The sequence below is a fragment of the Zootoca vivipara genome, chromosome 8 (assembly GCF_963506605.1).
Source record: "Zootoca vivipara chromosome 8, rZooViv1.1, whole genome shotgun sequence".
NCBI classification, from domain to species: domain Eukaryota; kingdom Metazoa; phylum Chordata; class Lepidosauria; order Squamata; family Lacertidae; genus Zootoca; species Zootoca vivipara.
In genome coordinates, this window is record NC_083283.1 from 86,108,215 (window position 1) to 86,132,458 (window position 24,244).

The following is a 24,244-nucleotide window of genomic DNA, read 5'->3' on the forward strand; positions in this document are numbered from 1 at the left end:
TCCAATTTCTGCCCTCTATTTAAATCTGGCTTTCAAATTGTGTATGTAGTGAATCTTTATTGTGGAATAATATGCTACTAATTATTGCTAAGACTCCTTTTGTTCCTTTATTTTAGAAAACACATCTACCTCACCAAATTCATATTTGGTACTGTTAAATTCTCAATTAGATCCTTGAGGTCATCAAGTGTGTATAGGATTGCACCCTAAATTGACCAAAATAGGGTTTTTGAGTGAGTGCAAATATGAGCCACCACTCCTGGTCACTTCTTGCACCCTGTCCTGGATCACCCTCTCTCCAAATGACAGAAAGAGAAGAACATAGGAACTTACTAAGCCACCTTATACCACTGCAGACCATTAGTTTATGTAGCTTAGAATTGTTTACACTGACAGGCAGAAACTCTACAGGACTTCAGATAGGGAATCTTTTTCCAGCCCTACCTGGAGTTGCTGGGTATTCAACCTGGGACCTTCTATAGGAAAACAGATGCCCTACCAGTGAGCTTTAGTCTTCAGTGCAGAGTGAAAGTGCATACATATACACTGCTTTTCAAAGAGATTTATGTCAAAATCAGATTCAACAGAATTAACCTGAACCTGGAAAAAGAGCTGAAAGAGGAAGAGTATCATTCTTCCAACGTTCTCCTTCAGTCTATGTACTTTTCAAGGCAGAAAAAGATAATAATTGATGAAGGGAGCAGGGGATTTTAGAGGTTTCATGGGCACCAGGGAAAGGATTCACAGGTACCAGGTTGGTGCTTATGGATTTTAGAGGTTTTATAGGCACCATGTTGTTGACCCTGGGCCAAAATATTGCTTGGAGAGCTCTGGTTTATGCTTAGTTTATGCCCCAAATTCTACATCATAAGCTTTTCTTCATACTTTTTCAACAAACTGAGCCAAAGTTAAAATTTAGACCCTCCACAAATTTAGTACTTGAAGCCAATCCAAAATTGTTTAAGGATCAAATCTGTTCTAATATGGAATTTCTTCAAAAATACACACTTACAATTCCTATTTAAATTGGACCATGCTACAAGAAGCCATATGATATTTAAATAAAAATAAACCTAACACATTTCAGTTTTCCATGAACATAAAATAATAAACTGGACCTCATTCTGTAAATGTATCCATTAGTGGTTGCCTAGCTAAAAACATAACTCACCATTGCCTCGAGTCCAAGTTTTTCAGCTCTCTCAACAATTTAGAATTCTTCTTCAGTAGATGAAAGCTTTTTCTACGGATATATGGAACATATTATGGTGGGAAAGCTTCACAATACATAAGCATTATAATTTCCTTAAATCTCGTAAGTAACCAAAAGGAAAAATTATAAGAGCATTTACATTACATAATTTTGAAAATATCAATATATTGATTACAATAACAAGTTTGAAGTTTGAATTGTTGTTTTCTCCACCTGCCAGTAATCCATCATTCTAAATCTATTTCCCAATCCACTACTATCTCCTGGGAACCACCCAGAATACAATATCCAGATTACTTGGGTGAAACGTAGTCCTGCTGCGCCATGCAAGTAAGAGGCGCACTTGATTGGCCAGTAAGTTATCATAGAATCACAGAGTTGGAAGAGACCACAAGGGCCATCCAGTCCAACCCCCTGCCAAGCAGGAAACACCATCAAAGCATTCTTGACATATGGCTGTCAAGCCTCTGCTTAAAGGAGACTCCACCACACTCCTTGGTAGCATATTCCACTGCCGAACAGCTCTTACTGTCAGGAAGTTCTTCCTAATGTTTAGGTGGAATCTTCTTTCTTGAAGTTTGAATCAATTGCTCCGTGTCCGCTTCTCTGGAGCAGCAGAAAACAACCTTTCTCCCTCCTCCATATGACATCCTTTCATATATTTGAACATGGCTATCATATCACCCCTTAACCTTCTCTTCTCCAGGCTAAACATACCCAGCTCCCTAAGCCGTTCCTCATAAGGCATCGTTTCCAGGCCTTTGACCATTTTGGTTGCCCTCTTCTGGACACGTTCCAGCTTGTCAGTATCCTTCTTGAACTGTGGTGCCCAGAACTGGACACAGTACTCCAGGTGAGGTCTGACCAGAGCAGAATACAGTGGTACTATTACTTCTCTAGATCTAGATGATATACTCCTATTGATGCAGCCCAGAATTGCATTGGCTTTTTTAGCTGCAATCCCTCTACTCTTTGTATGCAACTGTAAATATGTCGTCGTTCCCTTTTCAAAGCAGAATATAACCCCAGCCCACAAAATTCCAACTGAAAATACGGTAAAGTTGAAACCAGATCTTTCCATAGCTGCCAAGTTATCCCTTTTTTTAAGGGATTTTCCCTTATGCTGAATAGGCTTCCTCGCGAGAAAAGGGAAAACTTGGCAGCTATGGATCTTTCCAAATTATTCACTACCCCCCTTACTTTCCTTTGCAAAGGCATGGGGAAATAGTTTCCTGACTGGGGGACGGCGGGGAGATCTCTTGAGTCAAATGGCATTTGAGAAACACAGAACAATACTAACAAAGAGTCTTGTGGTGTATTAAAAACAAACAATGGTAAAATGGTATATGCTTTTATTAACTAGAGACCCTAGTCCAGTGATTCACAAACTTTTCTTCTCAAAGACCACTTGAATATTGCCAAGTCTTGACAGACAGCTTAGTGATTTTTCTGCCTGTTGTAGAAATTGTAATGTGCTGTGCTAGCTGCTGTATGATTTTCAATTGTATTTTTATTTCTTTTTCATTTCTTATAGATTGTATTTTATTGATAAATTTTATTCTATCAATTTTCATTTCATTTATTTGGATAAATTTATGAATTAGCTACTGCTAATTCTCTCTACTCTCTACTCCATTTATTTGGATAAATCTATGAATTAGCTACTGCTAATTCTCTCTACTCTCTACTCCATTTATTTGGATAAATCTATGAATTAGCTACTGCTAATTCTCTCTACTCTCTACTCCATTTATTTGGATAAATCTATGAATTAGCTACTGCTTATTCTCTCTACTCCTTTCAAGCTTCATAATGCATGAAGAAAAACAGGAAAGGATTGGGAAATTTGTTCTTTTTTTGGCGATGTATTTCCATTATCAGAAGCAAATATTTTATCAAGGCTAATTCTAGCCTCCCATCAGGTAAAAGATACAAAAGAATGGCAACAGCTTATTAGTGCGTTTATCTGGCACAATAAAAAGTCACAGTTTTAAGCTGTTCCTATTTTATTTGTAAGCTGCCTTGAATCCCTGTAAGGGAAAAGGCGGGATATAAATATTGTTATTGGCTCCAACTGCCTTGAGAGACAATGGAGTGTGCCTCCAGGGGTGAAGTCAAACTGCTGCATTAGCAGCACCGAGGTGACCTCCCCAGAGTGCAAACCTGGGCAGTGTTTATTATAAATATAAAACAACTATGTACAGAAAAAGGGCTTTGCATTTGTGTTTCAGTTGTCCCATCTCTTGACTCTTTTTTTTTTACTGTTTCCTCTTTCTGGCTGCTAATCCTGTCAACTCCTTACAAGTGGGCTCTTCTTTCTTCCTTTAAAACATTAAACCTTAAAAAGCTTCCCTATACAGTGGAGCATCGGGCTACATTGCCTCTAGCTTACGTCACCCTCGTTTTGCGACCGGCGCAAACCAGGAAGTACCGTAACGGGTTACTTCCAGGTTCGCACTGTTTGCGCAGAAGCGCTACATCGTGTCTGCACATACGCAGAAGCACTAAATTGTGCCGCGCATGTGTGCAGATGCGACGCTTTGGGTTGCGTCGTTTTCAGGTTGTGGAGGGGCCTCCAGAACGGATCCTCGCTGTAACCCGAGGTTCCACTGTACAGGGCTGCCTTCAGATGTTTCCTAAATCCTATATAATAATGTGCAAGTGTCTCTGTGTCCAGTCCCTGTGTCCGCGCTACTGCGCATGTGCCCCACGGACACAGGGACTGGATGAAGAGACTGCGCGCACGCACGCACGCTCTCCCCCCCTCTGCCTCCTCCAACTGCCGCTCCCGGCCGGACACCGCCTCACTGCAGGGCACGTCGGGGAAGCGAGGGTGGAGGCCGGCGGAGGTGAATGGGGGGAGGAAGGGCGCCTTTGAGGAGCCCGGTCCGGCGCCAGCAACCGCCGCCGCTGTGGCCCCGGAGCCCGATGCCGCCATCTTGGTCCTCCTCCTCCTCCTCCTCACAACCCTCCCTGGCCCGTGAGAGGAGCGGCAGGAGGCCGCAAAGCGGCGACGGCGAGGTAGGCGTTTGTGTCCCGCGGAGAAACGGGGCTTCCCGCCTTGCCAACGCAGGGCTCGCGGCCGGCCCTGGTGCCGCCTCCAGCCAAGCCAGGCCAGGGCAGGGCAGGACTCTGGCTTTCACAAAGAAGAGATGCTTCCTTATAGCTGAAACTTGTCCTCTGGCCTCATTTGGGAACAGGAATGTACACTAAGTAAAGATGTGTATTTCTGCTGGGAAATCCTTAACAATTTGCCAGATTCCTGTCGCCCTGATTTTTATTCAGGAACCCAGCTAAGTGTGATGCATGCTTGTTTCTCATTGTAACAAATTCCTGAGAGGAAGCTGTGATATTCTGCTGCAACAAAAACAGCAGTCTTGTGGTGTCTGAAATACTACCATTCATAGAGGTAGACTCCACTGTTGGGACAGGCTGGGGTGGGAGAGTGCCAGAGTTCTGTCTAGTCAGGTTGTATGGGATCAATTTCTTTTGCCCAATATCCCTGGCTTGGGAGCCAGAAGTGAAGATGGAAAAAGAAGAAAGAAATTTAAAAAAGAGAGAGAGAAAAGAAGAAAGAAGTTAGAAAAAAATTAACCACAGAGAGTTTAAAGAAACTGCAAATCTAGCTTCTGGCTGGTCTGGGAGGCCAGAAGCACCCTCCCTTTCAAAAGATTTTCTGCTTTCCACTGGGTGGATGTGCTTTTCTGAAAATGGGGGCTTCCATTTGGCCTCCTTGATGGAAAGATAGTATTATTTCTAACAATAGCAGTAATCTAAAACCCTACTTACCTTTTATCCCAAGAATTCATTCCCAAGTCATTTAGCAAGAGCCTACATAAATGAAATGGTGCTTGGAGCTGTGCAGGTCTTGGTGCCTCTTGACTTTCAACTTTCATACTGAGATTGAAACTGCATCCATGTGCATACTCATCTTCTATGCAACTCTGCTGCATTATTGCTTCTAGTATATTTTTCTCTTGGTCATGGTTCATGACATATGGCGATGGCGATGGCTCATTCAATTTTAGTTGTGGATGTAAAAGGCACTCAGGACTACTATTGCCAATCCTCTCTAGCAATTTATCAAGAGCATCTTCTCCTTCATATATTTGAAAGAAGTCCATTGGAGGCTCAAAGTTCTGCTTATGATTGTCCAAAACTGCAGTGGATATTCTTTTATTTTCATTTGGTAGACTACCAGCTAATGGTCCATGCATCAGCCTTCCATCCCATGAATACTTCCCTGAGATATCTCTAACAATTACTCTTACTTCTGAGAATGCTGCAGCTGGTTCATTGTCTATCTCCTTTCCAGAAGGAATTTGAAGATAAGATATAAGAGTACTGTCATTAAATACAAATAGTTGTAAATTTGGGCTTCTGAAAACTTCAGAAGACAGTTCTGAAGAGTCCACATATAAGTTGTTGTGATTCTCACTAATAAGGCTGTGAAGAACAGCAGGTCCTCCATTCAGGGGATAATGGCCCAAATTGTTTACTAGATGTGCCATTATCATTCGTGCAGTCAAAGGTATTAATTCCAAACTCCTTCTCCTCCTTTCTGAAAGTAATTAAAAAAAATAAGCAAAGTAAGCCAACTAAAATATGCACAAATATCAAGGTAAATCCTGTTTATATATGGCTCTGAAATTTGGGGGATGATGCATACTCTGATTTAGAGTCAATCCAGCACAAATTTTAGGAGCGATACTAGAAAGATCTAAAAGTACAACCATCTGCAGTCTTGAAAGTAGAGAAAGGCCTACAGTATTCCTAATATATTTGAGGATAGTGATTAGGTTATTTACTCACTGGTTGAATATTAAGCCAGGGATGCAAATGAAGAATCAGGAATGTACTCCAATAAATTGATAAATAGTAATTTATTATCATAGTAAGTAGTAAATTATCATTGTAACTTCCCTGGTATCTCCAAATAGGCCTAGAAGGAAACCCAGTCTGAAATCCTTGGGAGCCACATACATCTCAAGCTGCTGGTGTCTATGCTGGAGAACCCTTCTATGCTATATTCCTGTAAGTTTGAGTTATTCACAGACCCTTCCCTGCATGGAGATAAATGTGTGGCAGCAGTTAACCTGAATGAGGTGCCAGTCTTTTAGTGTGCTCCTATTTGCATGTGTCAGCTCAGAACAGGATCTCAAAATGAGAAACCTGTTGGCTCAGCTAGAGTCTGGGTTTTGTGACAGAAACACTGGCTGTAAGCAAAAATAGTCATATGCAGAAACGGCATTTGTTGCAACATTTATTTAATACAATTTCTAAAGCAGTGTTCACAGAAAGGGAACTTCCCACTCCCTCTTCCCCATTTCAGCATTCCTCACCAGAATGCCCGGAGTGTGGGGAAAGGAGCTGCAGTGATAGAGGAAATCAGGTGGAGATAGCATACACAAGTGAGGTCTCCTGCTCATCCAAGTTACCTCCATCTAGCTATGGACCTTCTGATATCTTAATAGCATAGGCTAAACCTAAATAGTAAATGTGTTGTAGCTAGATAAAGTTCTTGCAAAACATGCACTTTTCTCACAGAGAGCTCTCTAGAACTGTTTCTTAATGTATTAAAGCTAAAATATCTTGCTGTTCTTCGAAGTAGATCCTGGATTCAAGATGGTGACGACAATGGCAGCATTAATCAAACCCTCCAGTCTTAGTTAAGTTTTATAGTTTTACCTCCATTGTTTTAAATGTTTTTAAACGTTTTACAGCTTAGGCTTATTGCTGCACCATTCTTCCCACCTTATTTAATTTACCGGTACTTCAAAGTATTTATTACCTTCAGCAACAGTGAGTAAGTTGCTCAGATCCGCTGAAGACTGAAACTGCATGGGTTCGGAATTCCTAACATTTCCAAGTGGCAAAAATGGATCATAGATATCACTAGAGAGGTCTGCAAGGCTTAAAAGGTATTGACTTTGCTGTGTGTATGTGTTTGAGCCATGAACACAACTATGCAGGACCTGGAAAAAGCAAAAGCAAAATGAGAAATAAATCACAACAGAAAATACTACACTATACTGTTGTTCAGTAGGTTGTGTGTTGGCCATATCCAAAACTCCTCCAATGGTACCACAAACATAAAAATAAATAAATGTGACAAATAAATACTTGTTCTTGGGAGCTTCAACTAGAAGTTGAAGTGAAGCAGACAGAAGGTACTGGTCTCTTGGCCCGACAAAGGCATGTCAGGCTCCTAACACTGACATCAAGCCAGGTCAAATGTAAGACACCATGCTGCCTGCTAATCACAGGGGCCAAGACTGCACACTTCCATTCTCTTTGTGCTTGAAGCAGGCTCTAAAGCATGAATAGTCTCAGATAGTTCACTTGATTCCTGGTTCAAATGAAATGCCAATTGCATTAGGGATGGTATGCCCAACCATTTGTCCTGAATAATGTCATCACAGCAGGATGCCACTTTTTCATGATCTAGGTCCATTCTGCTTCAGGAATAGTGGAAAACCTCTAGGCATTAGAAGTTGGTCACCAAGCTATCCATGCCCATCTTTTCTGTGTCTGATGTTGTATTACATCGGCCATTGTGCAGTTCAAGCCAAAGTTGCTGCGAAAGACTGCACTCTCAATTTTTCTTTTGCAACCACAAACTGAATTGAATCTGGGGCTCCAAAGAAACAATTGGGAACAGCTGCAGACTGAAGTTACAATCACTCAACACCATATTATTTATTTATTTTATATATTTAAAAGCATTTCAATATCACTTAATATTTCAAAAATTTCATAAGTGGTGTATAATCCAAAAAACAAAGAAGGCATCATTTAAACAATCATTAAAACGATAACGTGGGCCCACGGGTGTCAGGTGAGTGGCTCCACCCATTTATCCTCCAGCTTGATCCAGACACACTGAATGGCATGGTTCCCACTCATGCAAGTTGATCGACTCATTTTGTTTTCTTTAAAGTAGATTAAATGTTAAAAATGCAGCACAGTGAGTAACAAAACAAAATTATGTATAATGCTTGACAATGTTTAATTCCTAACAACCTTTGAAAGCATGTGGAGGCCTGTTTGTGCAGAAAAAAAATGGAATTTTATCAAATAAGGCATCCATTTAAAAATAGAGAATATCAATAGTTTCAGTACATTTATAAATAAGATTTTGCTTTTCCTAAATAAAGCATTTGAAAACAAATAGTTTCTCCACCCCCATCGTTCTGCCCGGACACTGAGGTCCAGCTCTGAGGGCCTTTGGGTGGTTCCCTCCCTGCGAGAAGTGACGATACAGGGAACCAGGCAGAGGGCCTTCTTGGTAGTGGCGCCTGCCCTGTGGAATGCCCTCCCGTCAGATGTCAAGGAAATAAATAAATATAAATTAACATCATCATCTTTTTTGATTTGTCTCAGTAAGTACAAAAAGATGTATAAAAGGATGCTCAGAAAGATGCAAAGAGCAGGAATGAGCCCAATATCCAGACTACAGTACAGCTTTCCCAACCTTCCAGGGCTACATTCCAATGGTGGATTGGGGGGGGGGGAGCACAAAAGAAAAAATGTAGACACCAGGCACACAGCACTCTTCCCCCCCACCACTCTCTCACGGGTTACATGCAGCCACAAACTCATGCCCTCCAACATACCAGAGAAGCAGGCAGGTAGGCAAGTGCGCACGCGCGCGCGCGCGCACACACACACACACACACACACACACACACACACACACACACACACAGAGTATTTATGGCCCTTTCCACTATAGTGCTGGGGAGTAGGTGGCTGGAAAGATCACTCTGCCTGTTCCTTAGAGAGCTCTCTAAAGAGCAGGCAGATGGATTTTTATCTCTGCATCTTAGCACTAAACACCACAATGCTAAGAGTGGAGATAATCCCTCTGCCTGCTCCTTAAAAGGCAGCATTTTCACCCACCCGAGCACTGGAGCATGGTAGGGAGAAATGCTGCCTTTTACTGCTAGTGGGCTGGGCTTCTCTACTGCTACTGTAGGGGTTAGTTTCCACTCAAATTCATTGAATCAAGCAATCTGAATAAGATACAAAATAAGTTAATGTTTTTTCAGGATTAATGAATTTAATCAAATCTAACTCAAAAGCAGACAATATCCCACTAATATTATAGTTTACTGCTTAATACTTTTGCCTTTGGTCATAACAAACAACATAATAAAGCAATAGAAGGAGAATCATATACTTACCCTATATATGTAATCAAGCAATGGAGCTTTAGAAGAATGTTGATCTTCAAGACTTGAAGTAAACACAGGCTCCAGCAGCATTTTCACTGGTAATGTCATGCACCAGTCCAACAAACAAAGTAATAACGAAACTATAAACTAAATCAGAAATGTGTAAATTACATTAGTTCTACTTAGAAAATATGAAAACCTTGATAAAGTAAGGGAAACATATGCAAATGAATGCTGTATGTATGCGCCCTTGAGCTGATTCATCAGATCCTAAAAGTCGGTTTGTTACCATTGTTGTTAATATGAATAGAGATGTATATTGGATTGTATATATTTGTCCCACTATAAGCCTTCACAGAAATATTGACAGAATTTAGCCCATGTTAATTACTGCAAGTTTTTACCAGATATACCCGGTATGGAGCACCATTTAGGAATATACCTGACTATTCTGGTGCATAAGGTATGTGCTATATGTAATTAATATAAAAATAACAGATCCTCAGCCTGGATTCAGAGGAACTATTTAGGAAACCTAGGCTTGAGACTGCATATAATTGATGGATAAGAGAAAATGTAAATAAGTTTTATTTTAGTATTATACCACATTGTTTCTAAGATCTGTTTTCAATTACAGTATCTATTTTCAGTTGGACTCTTGTATCCTGTTACAGCCTTGGGGATACAGATCATCTAGGTAGGAATCTATCAAGTGCTGAAGATGATCATCCAAATGTCAGGGACCAAATGGAGCAAATAGCACGCAAACCTAGTGGTGGGAGGAAAGAATCCTTAAATAAGAGGCTGGGGTGGGGTGGGGGTGATCAATGGTCTTCAATGTCTATATACTAATGCACAGAGCATGGGAAATAAACAAGATGAACTTGAGCTCTTGGTACAGCAAACTAAATACGACAATAGACATCACTGAAACCTGGTGGGATGAGTCTCATGATTGGAATGTATTAATAGAGGGATACAATCTATTTCTGAGAAATAGATGGATTAAATTTGTAAGTTGAGGCACCACTGTATTAATGAGGTAATGTATAAATTACCTTTACTAATCATGTATATAGTTCATTTTCTAGTTCAATGCTGGATACTTGTAGCAGATCATTTCTTAATTTTGAAACTCTTCCAAATAAAGCCTTTGTTTTAAACCTGTTTGCAACAAGGGGTTCCATTTAATTCTCGTTTGATATTAGTAATGCTTGTTCAAAATTTAGATGATCTACCACACTCTTCCACTGTCATTGGGGCAAGCAGTAAGGTGTGGGTGGCCAGGAAAACCCCCTTTCTTTCCAATTCTATCGCCTTCTTCCACGTATTGCCCAAATGGAGGCGAAAGATGATTAAGCCACAGGCCACTCTGTATGGAGGAGGAAGGAAAGGTGCTCTCCTTTTATCCAGCATCATTCCGATTGTGGAACATCAGCACCCCCGCACCTCACTTTCCTTTGCTCCCGAGGGGACCACTGTACCCTTTCCCCACCACACAAGTGCAACCTGCAGCACCCAGCAAGGGTCGCCCTGTCAAGGGCGGCATCCTTAGCAGAGTAAAGTGGGAGAAGCGCACGCTCCGGAGCTCATGGGATGATGAAAGCAGAGCACAACCTCCCTCCTGCAGTCACCTCGCAAGCCTTATTCAGCCCACCGCCGCATGCTCAGGGGACAGTGAAAGTGGAGGCACAACTCTCTCCTGCAGCTGCCTTCCCGATGATGCATGCTCTGGAGCTCACAGGAAGACAGAAGTGGAGGCACAACTCAGCTGCCTCATTCAGCCCCGGCTGTGAGGGAGGACCAAAGGCTGCCTGGCCATAGTGCGATCGACTGAAATCCATCCAGGGATGCCAGTGTCCTTTCTCTTGGCAGATCAAGATGAGCAGGTGGCAGCAAAGCTTGCCAGGTTTTTAGCTGGGGCAATCAGAATAAGATCCACTATTCGACTTTTGCTTCAAAACCCTAAAATGTATTTCATATAATTTATTTTTATTTAGGGTATTGTTGTTTTATTGCTATGGCCAATGGCTGACGCAAATATTCATTCATTCATCCATCCAGCAACTGACCTGTTGGACATGCCTGGAATGGTGCCAGTGAGTCTGGGTCCAACTCAGGATTACTCTGGGCTATTAGTCTTTCTCTTAATGTGGCCAGTCTTTCTAAAATAGCTTTATGCTCGGTTTGAAGTAATTGGCTGTATGAACTTATTAAGTGCTTTTCTTCAGAAATTCTAGAATTCTTAAGTAGGTCTTGAAAATAATCCTTTTCGGTGGAATTTACTGGAGGAAGGTGTAACTTCCTGATGTTCATTGCTGGAATAAATCAAAGGCACTTCTTTTAAGGTGTGGTTTTCAGACAGACGGGATGGCCCTAGGTTGTATCCTTCCATGCTGAGAGTTGTTTAGGGTCAGGAGAGGTTTCTTCACTGTGTCCAGAAAGACTTGGTTAGGTGATACACAAACTCTGGCCAAAAAATCTTTCCTCTTTAGGAGCAGAGATGGGATTCTATCTGACCTAAATGTTATAATGGATTTTCGTGCTAAAGGATGGGCATATAGAACTTTAATAAATGATAGGCCAATCTCATTTGTTGATAAATGTAATAGCATGCTAAGGTCTTTCAAGGCCCAGGTTTTTGTGTTCCACTGAAATATATTTTCCTGTGGGGGTGAATGGTAACGGCTATCCTATTTGCCTGAAGGATTAAATTTGAATCTTTTGGGGAGCTTCTGACTATGAGGATTGGAAAAGTTGACCAGCTATATTATTATTTGGTGTTTCAATGCCATCCCACTTCTCGGTATTTGGTTTAGGAGGGAACATTTTTTTTAACAGATAACAAACTATTTATCTTATTTGAAATGTTTCTGAACTCTATAAAGATATTTTTGACCGTTACAGCCACCAGATCATATTGTTCAGCAAGGAGTGCTCTATCACTTGGTAGAGAAGTGGGGTTTTTAATATCTTCCTGGCCACTTCCACCTGTGTGGTTATTGCTATTGTTAGTATTAATTGTATTTTTAGCACATGATTGCTGGACTTTCTATTTCTAGAACCTCGAATCTATTAAAGGTAGGAATTGTAGGTTTATTATCATCCAATGCTGAGGTATCAGATCCAAAAAAGCTCATCCATTTTTAGCTGTTTAGTTTGGAGGTGGGGTGGGAGAATGGTTAGAACTACTTCACGGGCACTATCTGGAGCCCATTTCGTTTAGCTGTTGATTAAACATTAGGGTACATTCATAAACTACATTCATATCTCTCTCTCTATATGAATATGTGTGATCAAATGCTATACAGTGGTACCTCTACTTACGAATAACTCTACTTACGAATGTTTCTACTTACGAACGGAGCTCCGTCCGCCATCTTGGATGCGGTTTAGATAGGATTTTTTCAACCCTATTTTTAGGTACAAATTTTTTCTCCCAATGCATTCCTATGGGATTCAACTTACAATTTTTTTCGACTTACGAATGTGCGTTCGGAATGCATTAAATTTGTAAGTAGAGGTACCACTGTATCTACAAAAAGCAAGTTTTAAAAGAATGAATTATTGAAGAGAGAATATGTTATCCTAAAATCTGTTAGGTTAGGCCTGTCCATCAGGAAAATAAAAAGCCAAGCCAAGCAATAGTTAATAAATAATGGCTGCTGTCAGGGGGTTGTTGCGGCTACTCTCGAGTAAAGATGTTCCAGTCCGCGCTGTCTTTAAGAGTTTTATTGTGCATACTATTTACAGTGCAGAGATATCAGAAAACATGACCACCTAGTCGCTTTCAGAATCCGGCAATGGCTTCTGTCTGCTTTGGGGCCAGCATAAAAGCCTGGGCACCCCAAAACGCCACCCCTTAGCCCTATGGGTGGGCATGCGCCTCAATTCGGAGGCCAGAAGGAGAAGTCTCCCCTCTTGCTGGCTGGGGTGGCGCCTGGGCTCCAGCATCTCGCTGAGCCCCTCATCCGCTGTCCCTCGACCAGAGCGGTGCCGAGGCTCTGACGCGTCTCTCAGCCCTTCCTGCCTGCTCTGTTCCCCAGAGCGTGGCCAGGGCTTGGACGACTCACTGAGCCCCCCTCCTCCTGACTCGCTGCTCGTCATAGCTGCCAAGTTATCCCTTTTTTAAAGGGATTTTCCCTTATGCTGAATAGGCTTCCTCGCGAGAAAAGGGAAAACTTGGCAGCTATGCTGCTCGTGCTATCACTGGGCGAAGTGCTGGTCAGGATGATGGGAGGCTCCCTGTAGGGAGTCCCCCTGACAGCTGCTAAATGCAAAACCACAGAACAACAGACCTCATCATATAAAGAAATAATTTATCAGTATGAGGCAAGCCAGTTCAGATGCAAGTCCTGGTGTTTATCTTTAAGGAACTTCGAGGGCTCAAATTTTTGTAGAATATGCAAATGTCCATTCTCTTTTGTTCCAGACTCCTCAGGGTCTCCTTTCACTCCACAGGTCATACTCTTTATAACAGTAGACCACACTTCTTAGCACTCCGTTCAGTTCAAACAGAGAAAAGTTCTAGTATATTCTCCTTAAGTCCCTGGTCCCACTGGATGTTCTTCCTTTCCAGTCGAACTCCCAGTCTGCACAACCCAGTAGGTCCTAAAGGTTTTTGAAATTGGCCTTCTTAAAGTCCAGAGTGCATGTCCAACTGCACTCAGCTTTCCTTTGCATCTGAATTATGAAACCCAGGAGGACATGATCACATCTTTCTGAGTGATTCCAAAAAGTGTATTTTCATGATACACTTACTGATATTAAAGACTGCGAGTGTACTAGTCAGTAAATAAGTCTACTAGAATATTTTTTAAGAAAAGAGATAGATAGATAGATAGATTATAGACAATTATTATTGTTATTTATTTAGACCAGGGGTCGGCAAACTACGGCCCCCCAGGCCAAATCAGGCCCACCTGGGTCCTAAATCCAGCCCACGCTGTGAAGCCGGAACTCGCCGTGAAGCGAAGACTCCCAGCGACAGTGACGGAAGGAAGAGGCCGAGCAGCAGCGGCTCTGCCATTTAAATGCCGCACTTGGTTTACCTCAGCAGCGTTTGATTGGCAGAGACGTCCCCATGCTGTGCTGAGGTAAACCAGGTGCGCTGTTTGATTGGTAGAGCCGCCACCACTCGGCCTCTTCCTCCCACCGCCGCTGCTGCTCTGGTGCTCCTGTGTGCCAGAGAGCAGAGCAGATGAGCTCGCTCTGCCTACCCACAAGAAGAAGAAGAAGAAGCAGCGGTGGTGGTGGTGACGGCAGCCCCTGGGAAGGTAAGTGCAGCAGCTGGGGCTGGGGCTGGGGGAGGACTACTTGCCCCTCTTGCCTCTTCTTCTAGCTCCCTCCTGGTGCTGCTTTTCCAGCCCGCCACAAAGTCTGAGGGACAGCGGACTGACCTGCTGCTAAAATTTTTGCCGACCCCTGATTTATACCCTGCCTTTCCCCCAGGTCTAGGACTCAAGGCAGCTCACAAAAAATAAAACAAAAAAAGATAAAACAGAGATAGCTAAAAACATATAAAAAATATAGTTAAAAAGTAATCAAACTATAATGGAATTAAAACAATGTAAAAGGAATTTATTAAAATGCAGACAGTAAAAACAGCACAGTTCTTTCATTAAAAGCAGTCAGTTCTGCTGGAATAAAGAAGTCCTCACCTGCCAGTTGAATGGCACCCATCTAACTTCTCTAGGAAGGGAGTTCCAAGGCCCTCTCTTTTGTCCTCACCAGGTATGCCTGTGAGGGTGGTGGGACTGAGAAAAGGGCTTCCATCTCAGAGCCCAGCCAGGTCCATTGGGGAAAATACAGTCCTCAAACAGCCTGAACCTAAGTCATATCAATATGTACCTTACACAATAGTTATAAAAGGCACTTCACTTTATACACAGACTTGTGTTTTTTTGTGCCTTTGTTTAATAGACAAAGAAGAGGTTCACTTTTATGGTTTGGCTGTGAACAAATACTGTCACCATCAGTTCAATTGTTTTGAAGAACTGCTAATCATTTTTGCAGTTTGAAGGAAGAACAAGTCCACAGCTATTCAAGCCCAGTTGACTAAGGGTATGGGCTCTATAGCAGGCATCTCCAAACTGTGGCCCTCCAGATGTTTTGGCCTACAACTCCCATGATCCCTAGCTAACAGGACCAGTGGCCAGGGAAGATGGGAATTGTAGTCCAAAACATCTGGAGGGCCGAAGTTTGGGGATGCCTGCTCTATAGCAACAGGTTTTAGATTGGATTTTTCAGCCTGGGAAATATACAATGTATGTTTTCATACTCCCACTCATTGCTGGATCAGGGGGACAGTGTTTAAACATCAACTCCACAGTAAAAACCATAATACCAGGACAAACCATTGACAGTTTAACATTCCATACCTTTTTATCACCTTCCACGGAGGAGTATTCTGCACTAGGCAACAGAAATGCAATTGTGGCCACAAGGATCTGTGTAAATACAATTTCAGAAGGATAAATTTGCAGACATGTTCTATTTTCCAAAGTCATTCTTGAAGCAGGTGTCAAAAGTTTAAGTGAAATTTGAAGTTGACCTAGTTCATAAGAAACTAAACACCTACTATCTCCCATGTGTCCCATTCATCTTTCCCTCCACTTTTCTAGTACTACAGAAAAAGAGGTGGGGAAAATAAATCTTTCCTAATCTTACCAAATTTTACAACTAGAAACACACAGAAAAATTAAGCACACATCATGCAAAGCTGCTTACTCTGCTTACAATTTAAATCTAGTTTTAAAAAGTCATCATGCTTTGGGCCAACAATTCAGCTAATACCAAATAACTAAATTACATCAGTTGTGACTGTAGATGTATACTAAATATATACTTAGATCTGTAGTGTGTTGTCTGAATAAGATATCACCATTTTTGTGTGTGTATAAGACGATGTTTTTCGCTAAAAAAATTAGTCCAAAATAGAGGGTTGTCTTATACAGGCAATATTACAGTCCAGCACTCCAGCTGCTGGTTCTGCTTGGACCCTCCTCCTGCTTCCTATCGTGAGCTATCACTCGCTCGCTCGCTCACCCTGCTTTGCCTGTTTTTTTTTAGCCCTGTGGTGAATTCAGGGCTAAAAAAAAAAGATTGTCTTATACATGGGGGCATCTTATACATGGTAAGTTATAGTACAAAATTAAGCATAGTATATCTGTTAATGAAAACTATACACAAATTTTAAAGAGCTAAACATACTTCAATAATTTTTCTGGGTAGAGAAGATTTGTATTCCTCAAGTTCTTCCCAATAGGAGGTCAGTAATTGAAAGACATCACAGGCTTCCTGTGCTACCTGTTTGTTGCAAAACTAAAAAGAAGAAACAAAACACCAATAATAAACCCACAAAACGGAATACAAACAAATTGGAAACATTTCAGATACGGCAAATAGTTACTACAGATTCTTGTTTAATTAGCCCAGTTTGGACTAAGTAAGAGTTAATGCAGAGTAGGAGAGCAGGCTCATAGCTACCTGCTTTGTGCTCAAACCGAATGTAAAACTATTATTTGTATTTATATACTGCTTTAAACTGATGTATCTAAGCAGTGTATGGGAAAGCAGTACATAAAACATCAAATACAAATAAGGTATCCAAATTACAGCAAAACATATAGATATATAATATCATTTTCTGGGAATATATAATGCAAGTACAATCCCCATTTAAAACAGAGAGTGCAAGTGTGTGCACATTGGATTCAATGTTCAGTGGAAATTATAATTTCCACTGAACATTGAATCCAATCCAAAGGCATTTTACACCAACATTCACTTGATCTGAGTCTCCTATTTTATGTACTGTGTTGTTGCAATAGGATTATTTTAGCATAGTTTAATTACAGATGTTTATAGCTTGTGTAATTGATTTTTACACTTGTAAACTGCTTAGAAGCCTATTTTGACATTAAATTATATGTAAGTAAATAAATAAGTAAGTAAGACCCAGGTGGCGCTGTGGTTAAACCACTGAGCCTAGGGCTTGCTGATCAGAAGGTCGGCGGTTCGAATCCCTGTGACGGGGTGAGCTCCCGTTGCTTGGTCCCAGCTCCTGCCAACCTAGCAGTTCGAAAGCATGTCAAAATGCAAGTAGATAAATAGGAACCGCTACAGCGGGAAGGTAAATGGCGTTTCCATGTGCTGCTCTGGTTTGCCAGAAGCAGCTTTGTCATGCTGGCCACATGACCTGGAAGCTATACGCCGGCTCCCTCGGCCAATAATGCGAGATGAGCGCGCAACCCCAGAGTCGGTCACGACTGGACCTAATGGTCAGGGGTCCCTTTACCTTTAAATAAGTAAGTAAAGGGGACCCAGGTGGTGCTGTGGTTAAACCACTGAGCCTAGGGCTTGCTGATCAGAAGGTCGGCGGTTCGAATCCCTGTGACGGGGTGAGCTCCTGTTGCTTGGTCCCAGCTCCTGCCAACCTTGCAGTTCGAAAGCACATCAAAATGCAAGTAGATAAATAGGAACCGCTACAGCGGGAAGGTAAACGGCGTTTCCATGTGCTGCTCTGGTTTGCCAGAAGCGGCTTTGTCATGCTGGCCACATGACCCGGAAGCTATACGCCGGCTCCCTCGGCCAATAATGCGAGATGAGCGCGCAACCCCAGAGTCGGTCACGACTGGACCTAATGGTCAGGGGTCCCTTTACCTTTAAATAAGTAAGTAGGGACACGGGTGGCACTGTGGTGTAAACCACTGAGCCTTGGACTTGCCGATCAGAAGGTCGGTGGTTCGAATCCCCACGACGGGGTTTGGTCCCAGCTCCTGCCAACCTAGCAGTTTGAAAGCACGTCAAAGTGCAAGTAGATAAATAGGTACCACTCCGATGGGAAGGTACATGGCGCTTCCGTGCGCTGCTCTGGTTTCGGCAGAAGCAGCTTAATCATGCTGCCCACATGACCCGGAAAAACTGTCTGCAGACAAACATCGGCTTCCTCAGCCAATAAAGTGAGATGGGTGCTGCAACCCCAGAGTTGTTCACGACTGGACTTAACTGTCAGGGGCATAGCTGCCAAGTTATCCCTTTTTTACAGGGATTTTCCCTTATGCTGAATAGGCTTCCTCGTGAGAAAAGCGAAAACTTGGCAGCTATGGTCAGGGGTCCTTTACCTTTATCTTTAAGTAAGTAAGTAAGTAAGTAAGTAAGTAAGTAAGTAAGTAAGTAAGTAAGTAAGTTCCAGATTATGCAGACTCCATCTGCTTAAATTCAAGACTAGAGTCACATTATGTGGGAGCATTTTGCATCTCTTCTGTGCTTGACATAAAAAAAGTGTTGTTAAGAACCCTAGTTCCACTAACAACTCTGCGCATCCTCTGTGCAACATTCTGTGAAGCCAGAAAGCTATGGACCCTGAACCCTGTTAAACCTATGTAACACAATATATGTCTAAAAGGAAATACTCAAGGTATCTCTGGGAGTTGAAACTTTCTAGCTTCCTGGATATTGCAATGGACTTGAAAAATTAAGAAAATATGGTATGGTGAATGCTTTCCCCCTCGATCTCTGACTAAGTGGGAATCTACGTGAAGAGGAGACGGTTTTCATATCTGGAATGTACAAAACCATTGTCAACCCTGTGTTCAGGACTGGTGCTGGATAGCCCCAGTTGAAAGACCACAGATATCTCTGTGACATAGGCCTCTGCTCCCAGGCCACCTCTCCCAGACTCTGCCTTCGTGTGGATAACTTTCATTTTAAAGGTACAACCATCTTGTCTGAACATGGGCACTCCTCCTGTGTTCCATAGTCTTCCCCTGGTTTACTCCTTGCACTGTTGGTGCTGTGAAAAGCATTTGTTTCATCAATCTCATGTGCCTGTCTTGTCAAAGGTCTTGTCTTTTACTCTGCAGGTGCTGGTGGTATGGGAGATGGCTCTGTGAACTCCTGTCAGGAGTAGGCTCAGAACCCAAAACCCTGTATGACTCCATAACTGGAGATGCTACAGCCTCAGACTCTGAACCTTGATCACTGCAAGATTCTGTCAAATATGTCAGCCAGCTACTGATCTACTGAGTGTGTAGAGGTCCCCCTGAGGACTGATTGCTTGGTAAAGGCACCTGGAAATTGTAGGTTTGGGGTATGTGCCTTTCCTGAGGTAGGCTTAATGGAGAATTTTTCCCTTAAGGAAGGAACTAAGGAAAGGGATAGAAAATAAAAATAACTAGTTGTCTTCTTTTTCCTCTTATGAAAAAAGGTGTGTGCACGTGAGAGAGAAGAGCAAAAGAATGAACTCAAGTAGCAGCTTCTGTCTCCTACCTGTTACCTGCTACTCAGGCATAGGCAGTGTGGAATGCTGTTTGTTGCAGATATTTATTAATATGCAGTTCATGCAATATGACCCTGCCTATTGTCAAGAGGAGGTGCTGTCTTAGATGACTTCCTTCCTCTGGCACCTTGGAAACACATTTTTTGTTTAATTTAAAAAAATCCTGTCAAGAAATTCTATACTTTCCTCAACATTTCCATCAGAAAACAATAGGTGCAGACTGATAAATATTGGAATCAAGTTGTAGGTGCAATGCAACAGGGACTTAAACTGGAACATTTCTTTCAGAAATGTATTAGCAAGCAATTTATTGTCTTAAGTACATAGCAAATGGTTTAATTTCCAAAACTTCGTAATTTGTGTTGACAGATTGAATTTGAGAATCTTCCAAACAGTTTAATAAAATATTCTAAATATTTAAAACACTCTTTGGTTGAAGGCAAACCCCACAATTTTGCACAATCAAGTCATACAAACTTGTGTCATACTGATACCTTTAGTGTCACACCTAAAACATTTATTGCATCCTTTACTTGGGCATGGTTTGTACATTGCACTAGTTCTTCACATATCCAAAGCCCAAGGCAGCAAAGAGCTAAACACCTTAAAAACAAGAAATATACAAGTCAGTAAGCCATCATGTCCCTCTTATTTTTCAGTTCTATGAACAACTGAATTGTAAAAAGAGAGCAACACATGTGGATTCAGATAGTTGCTGTATTATGTGACAATCTTGTGACATGACTTGATCTTAAATCCAACTTTAGTTCTGGCACAGCAGCTCCCTTTGGTCTTGTTTGACCAATGATTCCTATGCTAGTGCTGTTATAGCAACATTAACAAAGGAAGCATCACTTTCTCAGCCACTGAATAGAGTCAAGTGGTATTTCCAGTTGTAACCCACTTTCTGGGTTTACGACTGCGCTTTAGTTACAGCGGACAAAGTAACAATAACATCAGGCAATTATAACCCTTCTACACAAATAATTTATTCTTCAATTTATATTCCATAATATTTTCTGTTCTATTCAGTATTTTACCTTGAAGCTTCACTTGGCTCATTTGCAGCATTCTTCAAAAGAATATTTATGAGGTAGCACTACAACAAAAAATCATGACCGTAAGCAATTTACTTCAAACAAACATATTGCAGAAGAACTCCAATTTCTATCCTTAGTCAAATATAATAAAATGGAGCAAATTTCATTGATCTCAATTTTATTACTTAAAATATTTCAACTTTTTTGTTTTGTTTTGTTTTGTTAACCCATCTGTAATCATTCCCTCTCTTGTTCTTAGTGGAAATTCTGCAATTAATTCATTAATGCAATTAATTCACACCCTTCCTCTCAGAGTGTTGCCAAATGTACAATGCTCTCGCCTATCCTTTAGGCAACTGGTATGTTTTGTATTTGTTTTTTTTAGGGGCGAAAATCTGCATTCTATACATGCTGCAGCCATTTCTGCACTTACCAAGTAACCTCTGTAAGATCCAAAAGAGGCATGAGAGTAGTGGGGTGAGGGCTGGAGAGATCAATTTGTTTGCTGGCATTCACTGTCACTGCCCCAGAAAAATTGTCTTGCCCCATATGCAAATGCTTCCTCCAGGAATTGCAGGCTTGGATGGATGCCATTTAAAAAAACCCTTCTATTTAATTTTGTTAAACTTCCTATTCTCTTATTCAACTAAACAAGTTTAGTTCAACTAAATTGATCAATTGCATCTGCTGCGCACAAACCTTCCTTACCTCAATACATATGATAACATACCCTCTAAAACGCCGAGGCGAAAAACTGCACTGCACGTCTTTTGGGGCTGTGCTCCCACATGAATCACATGACATTCGTGAGATCATAGCCCTGAAAGACACCCTTTTCCAGGGGCCTAAAATTGTGTGTTTTGGGGCACCGTGTGAGATCATGACCCTGGAAAAGCACTTTTCGGGGTGAGACCACAACACGAAATCACAGCACCCAAAAACGTGTGGTTTGGGGTGCAATGCTCTTGCGTGAAAAAAATGGGATGTCCCAAGAATTGAGGGGTATGTGATGCTCTACATTGAAAAACAGCTGGGGAAACCAAGGTGAGACAAGTAGCCAAGTGAATATATTGGAAGATATCTGCAGTGTATCTCTGGCAAATAAGTATTTTGAATCTTGAAAAAGAACCTCTGTCCCCTCTTCTCTATTTTGTAACCATGACACTTTTAGGTGTCTTAGCTTTAGTATGTGGGGAGGCTCCCCCCACTAGATGGGGCAAGGCTTCTCCAGTTTGCATCAGCCCTGTCACAAGAGTAAAAGAGAAGAAATGGCCTGCTCTGGATACCCCCAATCCACCAGTAAGAAATAAGAAGGTACACATAACTCCCCAAATTTGTAAAATAGAAATCAGCTAACTGTGAAAACATTTACTTTGACACCTGTGGTTCCAGTGATGACTTCTTCTTCAGCAATGGGTTGCAATAATGGAATTTCTTGATAGAGGTTAGGAAAGCAAACCAGAGAACCAAGAATGGTATGTGCTTCTAAGCGTGGGGTCTATAAGCAAAACAGAAAAAAGAAAAGGAAAAAAGAAAGTAATCTTGTCAATTAATAAAAATTATAAATCCAACAATTTGCAAATCCCACTTAAAACAGTATTACTTAAAATTGTCAGTTGGGTCATTCTAAATTCTGGCCTGTTGTTTACTGCTGTCAGCTAACACCGCAAAAGGCTCCAGTCTTAGTTTTGCTTACATATACAGTAATATTAAGCAATACTAGTGGATACTGAGACACAGGCAAAGACTGCAGTATGGATAATTTAGAGGAATCATGCATGCTGGTACACAAGAAGAGCAAGCAATGCAGAAATTATTTCTGATGCTACAGCCTTGAGCATAGACAGGAATGTAACAGGTTGTAAGGGAACAGTCAAAGGTTTCCTGTGAAACATCTGTGATTCTGCCTTTGAGCACTCAGGGATTCAAACCCACGAGTCTAATACAGTGGTACCTCTGGTTAAGAACTTAATTCGTTCTGGAGGTCCGTTCTTAACCTGAAACTGTTCTTAACCTGAGGCACCACTTTAGCTAATGGGGCCTCCTGCTGCCGCTACCGCGTGATTTCTGTTCTCAACCTGAGGTAAAGTTCTTAACCCGAGGTACTACATCCGGATTAGCAGAGACTGTAACCCAAAGTGTTTGTAACCCGAGGTACCACTGTATGACACCACAGGGGGAAAAACTGCTGTACAAATTATTTGGGAGCTTCATGAATAGTGGTCCACTATGTGTACTGTGTGTGAAATGATGCATTGTAAACTGTAGGATAAATGCATCATCTTATATTACCATAATTACCGTATATGTTTTAAACTAATACAATAATCAGGGAAGAGAATCCCCATTTGTGTACAGTCATACTAACGGAACATTGTGCACTCTACCATTATAAAAAAACCAGTAACGTTTTCTCCAGCAATGTAGGTGAAGCAGACAAAACAGCTCATAACCTGCATAAATAGTCTATGTCTGCTGCTTATTTTAATTTTAGCATTCTGCTTCTGCAAGGAAACGATGAAGGAAGGATTGTATTGTGAAAAAAAGGTTCTATACTGAAGCATCTATTTGAATTCTACATGCTGGGACATCCACAAAAGGAAAGGCACTTGACTGCATCTTGGAGACATCTCACAGGCTGCAGATGGAAACGAGACATTAAAATAGGTTCCTCTCCTATTGCAGGTCCCCATGACACAGTCCAAGCTGATCAGGAAGGCTGCCAAGCCACTAGAGAGGGTTTTCAGAAGGTATAGGTGGCTACAGGGGGAGGAAAAATAGTGCAGGTGTGATACTTTCTGCATGCAAACTTTGGATCGAACCTAAGTGTCTTCTCCCCTTAAAGCACTATATAAAATAGCACTAGCCACTTGTAAATCTAGTGTTCTTATAGGGCATGCAAGGAAAAATAATAATTTCCCCATTCATATTAAAGTTTCATTCATTTCATCTTCCATTTGTTTTAATTTTGTTTACCCCACCAAAAAAAAACCCCAGTTTCAATGGGAATCCCCACCTGCCTTTCTTCAGCTACTTTTAACTTACGGTAGTTTCTTTTCATGCAAATGACACAGAGTTTTGATGCATTCTGCCATCCCTCCCCAGGATCAGAGCTGCCAAATTTCAGATAAAAATGGGGAAACTTTGAACTAATTTGTTTCATTTTCATTTTTTTAAAAAATGATTATTCATCTCTGGTGTCCAGATGGCAGCGAGGTCCAATTTAAAGTTACTACAAAAACATTCATATTTCAACATGATTTTCTTTGCTGGCTTGGATGACCAGCTAAACAGAAAATGTAAAATACCTTACAACAGAGAGGTTGCTTAGTACTGGCAATCAAAACAGAAAAATCCCAGTGTAGACAGTATAATTTCACATGTTGACTCTGCTATACAAACATGGCTTTGGTTTTTTTGGATGTTGAGTGATAGGCCAAGCTTTTCGTAAGCTTCTGCAAAGATATTTAGGATGGTTTGGAGGGAAAACGTAATGCTGGTGGTCAACAAAAGAGGTTTAAAGACTGTCTCA

The 24,244-nt window shown here is 41.4% G+C and overlaps 1 protein-coding gene across 5 annotated transcripts in view; it reads right to left on the minus strand.

The window, feature by feature from the left end:
* RALGAPA2 (Ral GTPase activating protein catalytic subunit alpha 2) overlaps nucleotides 1-24,244 on the minus strand; it is a 191,263-nt gene that overhangs the window by 76,942 nt on the left and 90,077 nt on the right. For all 5 annotated transcript variants that reach the window (XM_060278161.1, XM_035101980.2, XM_060278162.1 and 2 more), the window contains 9 exons: nucleotides 22,085-22,210; nucleotides 20,713-20,771; nucleotides 20,167-20,275; nucleotides 16,603-16,713; nucleotides 15,771-15,839; nucleotides 9,400-9,537; nucleotides 7,005-7,188; nucleotides 5,003-5,774; nucleotides 1,172-1,243 (listed from right to left, as the gene is read on the minus strand). In XM_060278161.1, coding sequence (XP_060134144.1) covers nucleotides 1,172-1,243; nucleotides 5,003-5,774; nucleotides 7,005-7,188; nucleotides 9,400-9,537; nucleotides 15,771-15,839; nucleotides 16,603-16,713; nucleotides 20,167-20,275; nucleotides 20,713-20,771; nucleotides 22,085-22,210 — 1,640 coding nt within the window. The remainder of the gene's footprint in view (nucleotides 1-1,171; nucleotides 1,244-5,002; nucleotides 5,775-7,004; nucleotides 7,189-9,399; nucleotides 9,538-15,770; nucleotides 15,840-16,602; nucleotides 16,714-20,166; nucleotides 20,276-20,712; nucleotides 20,772-22,084; nucleotides 22,211-24,244) is intronic.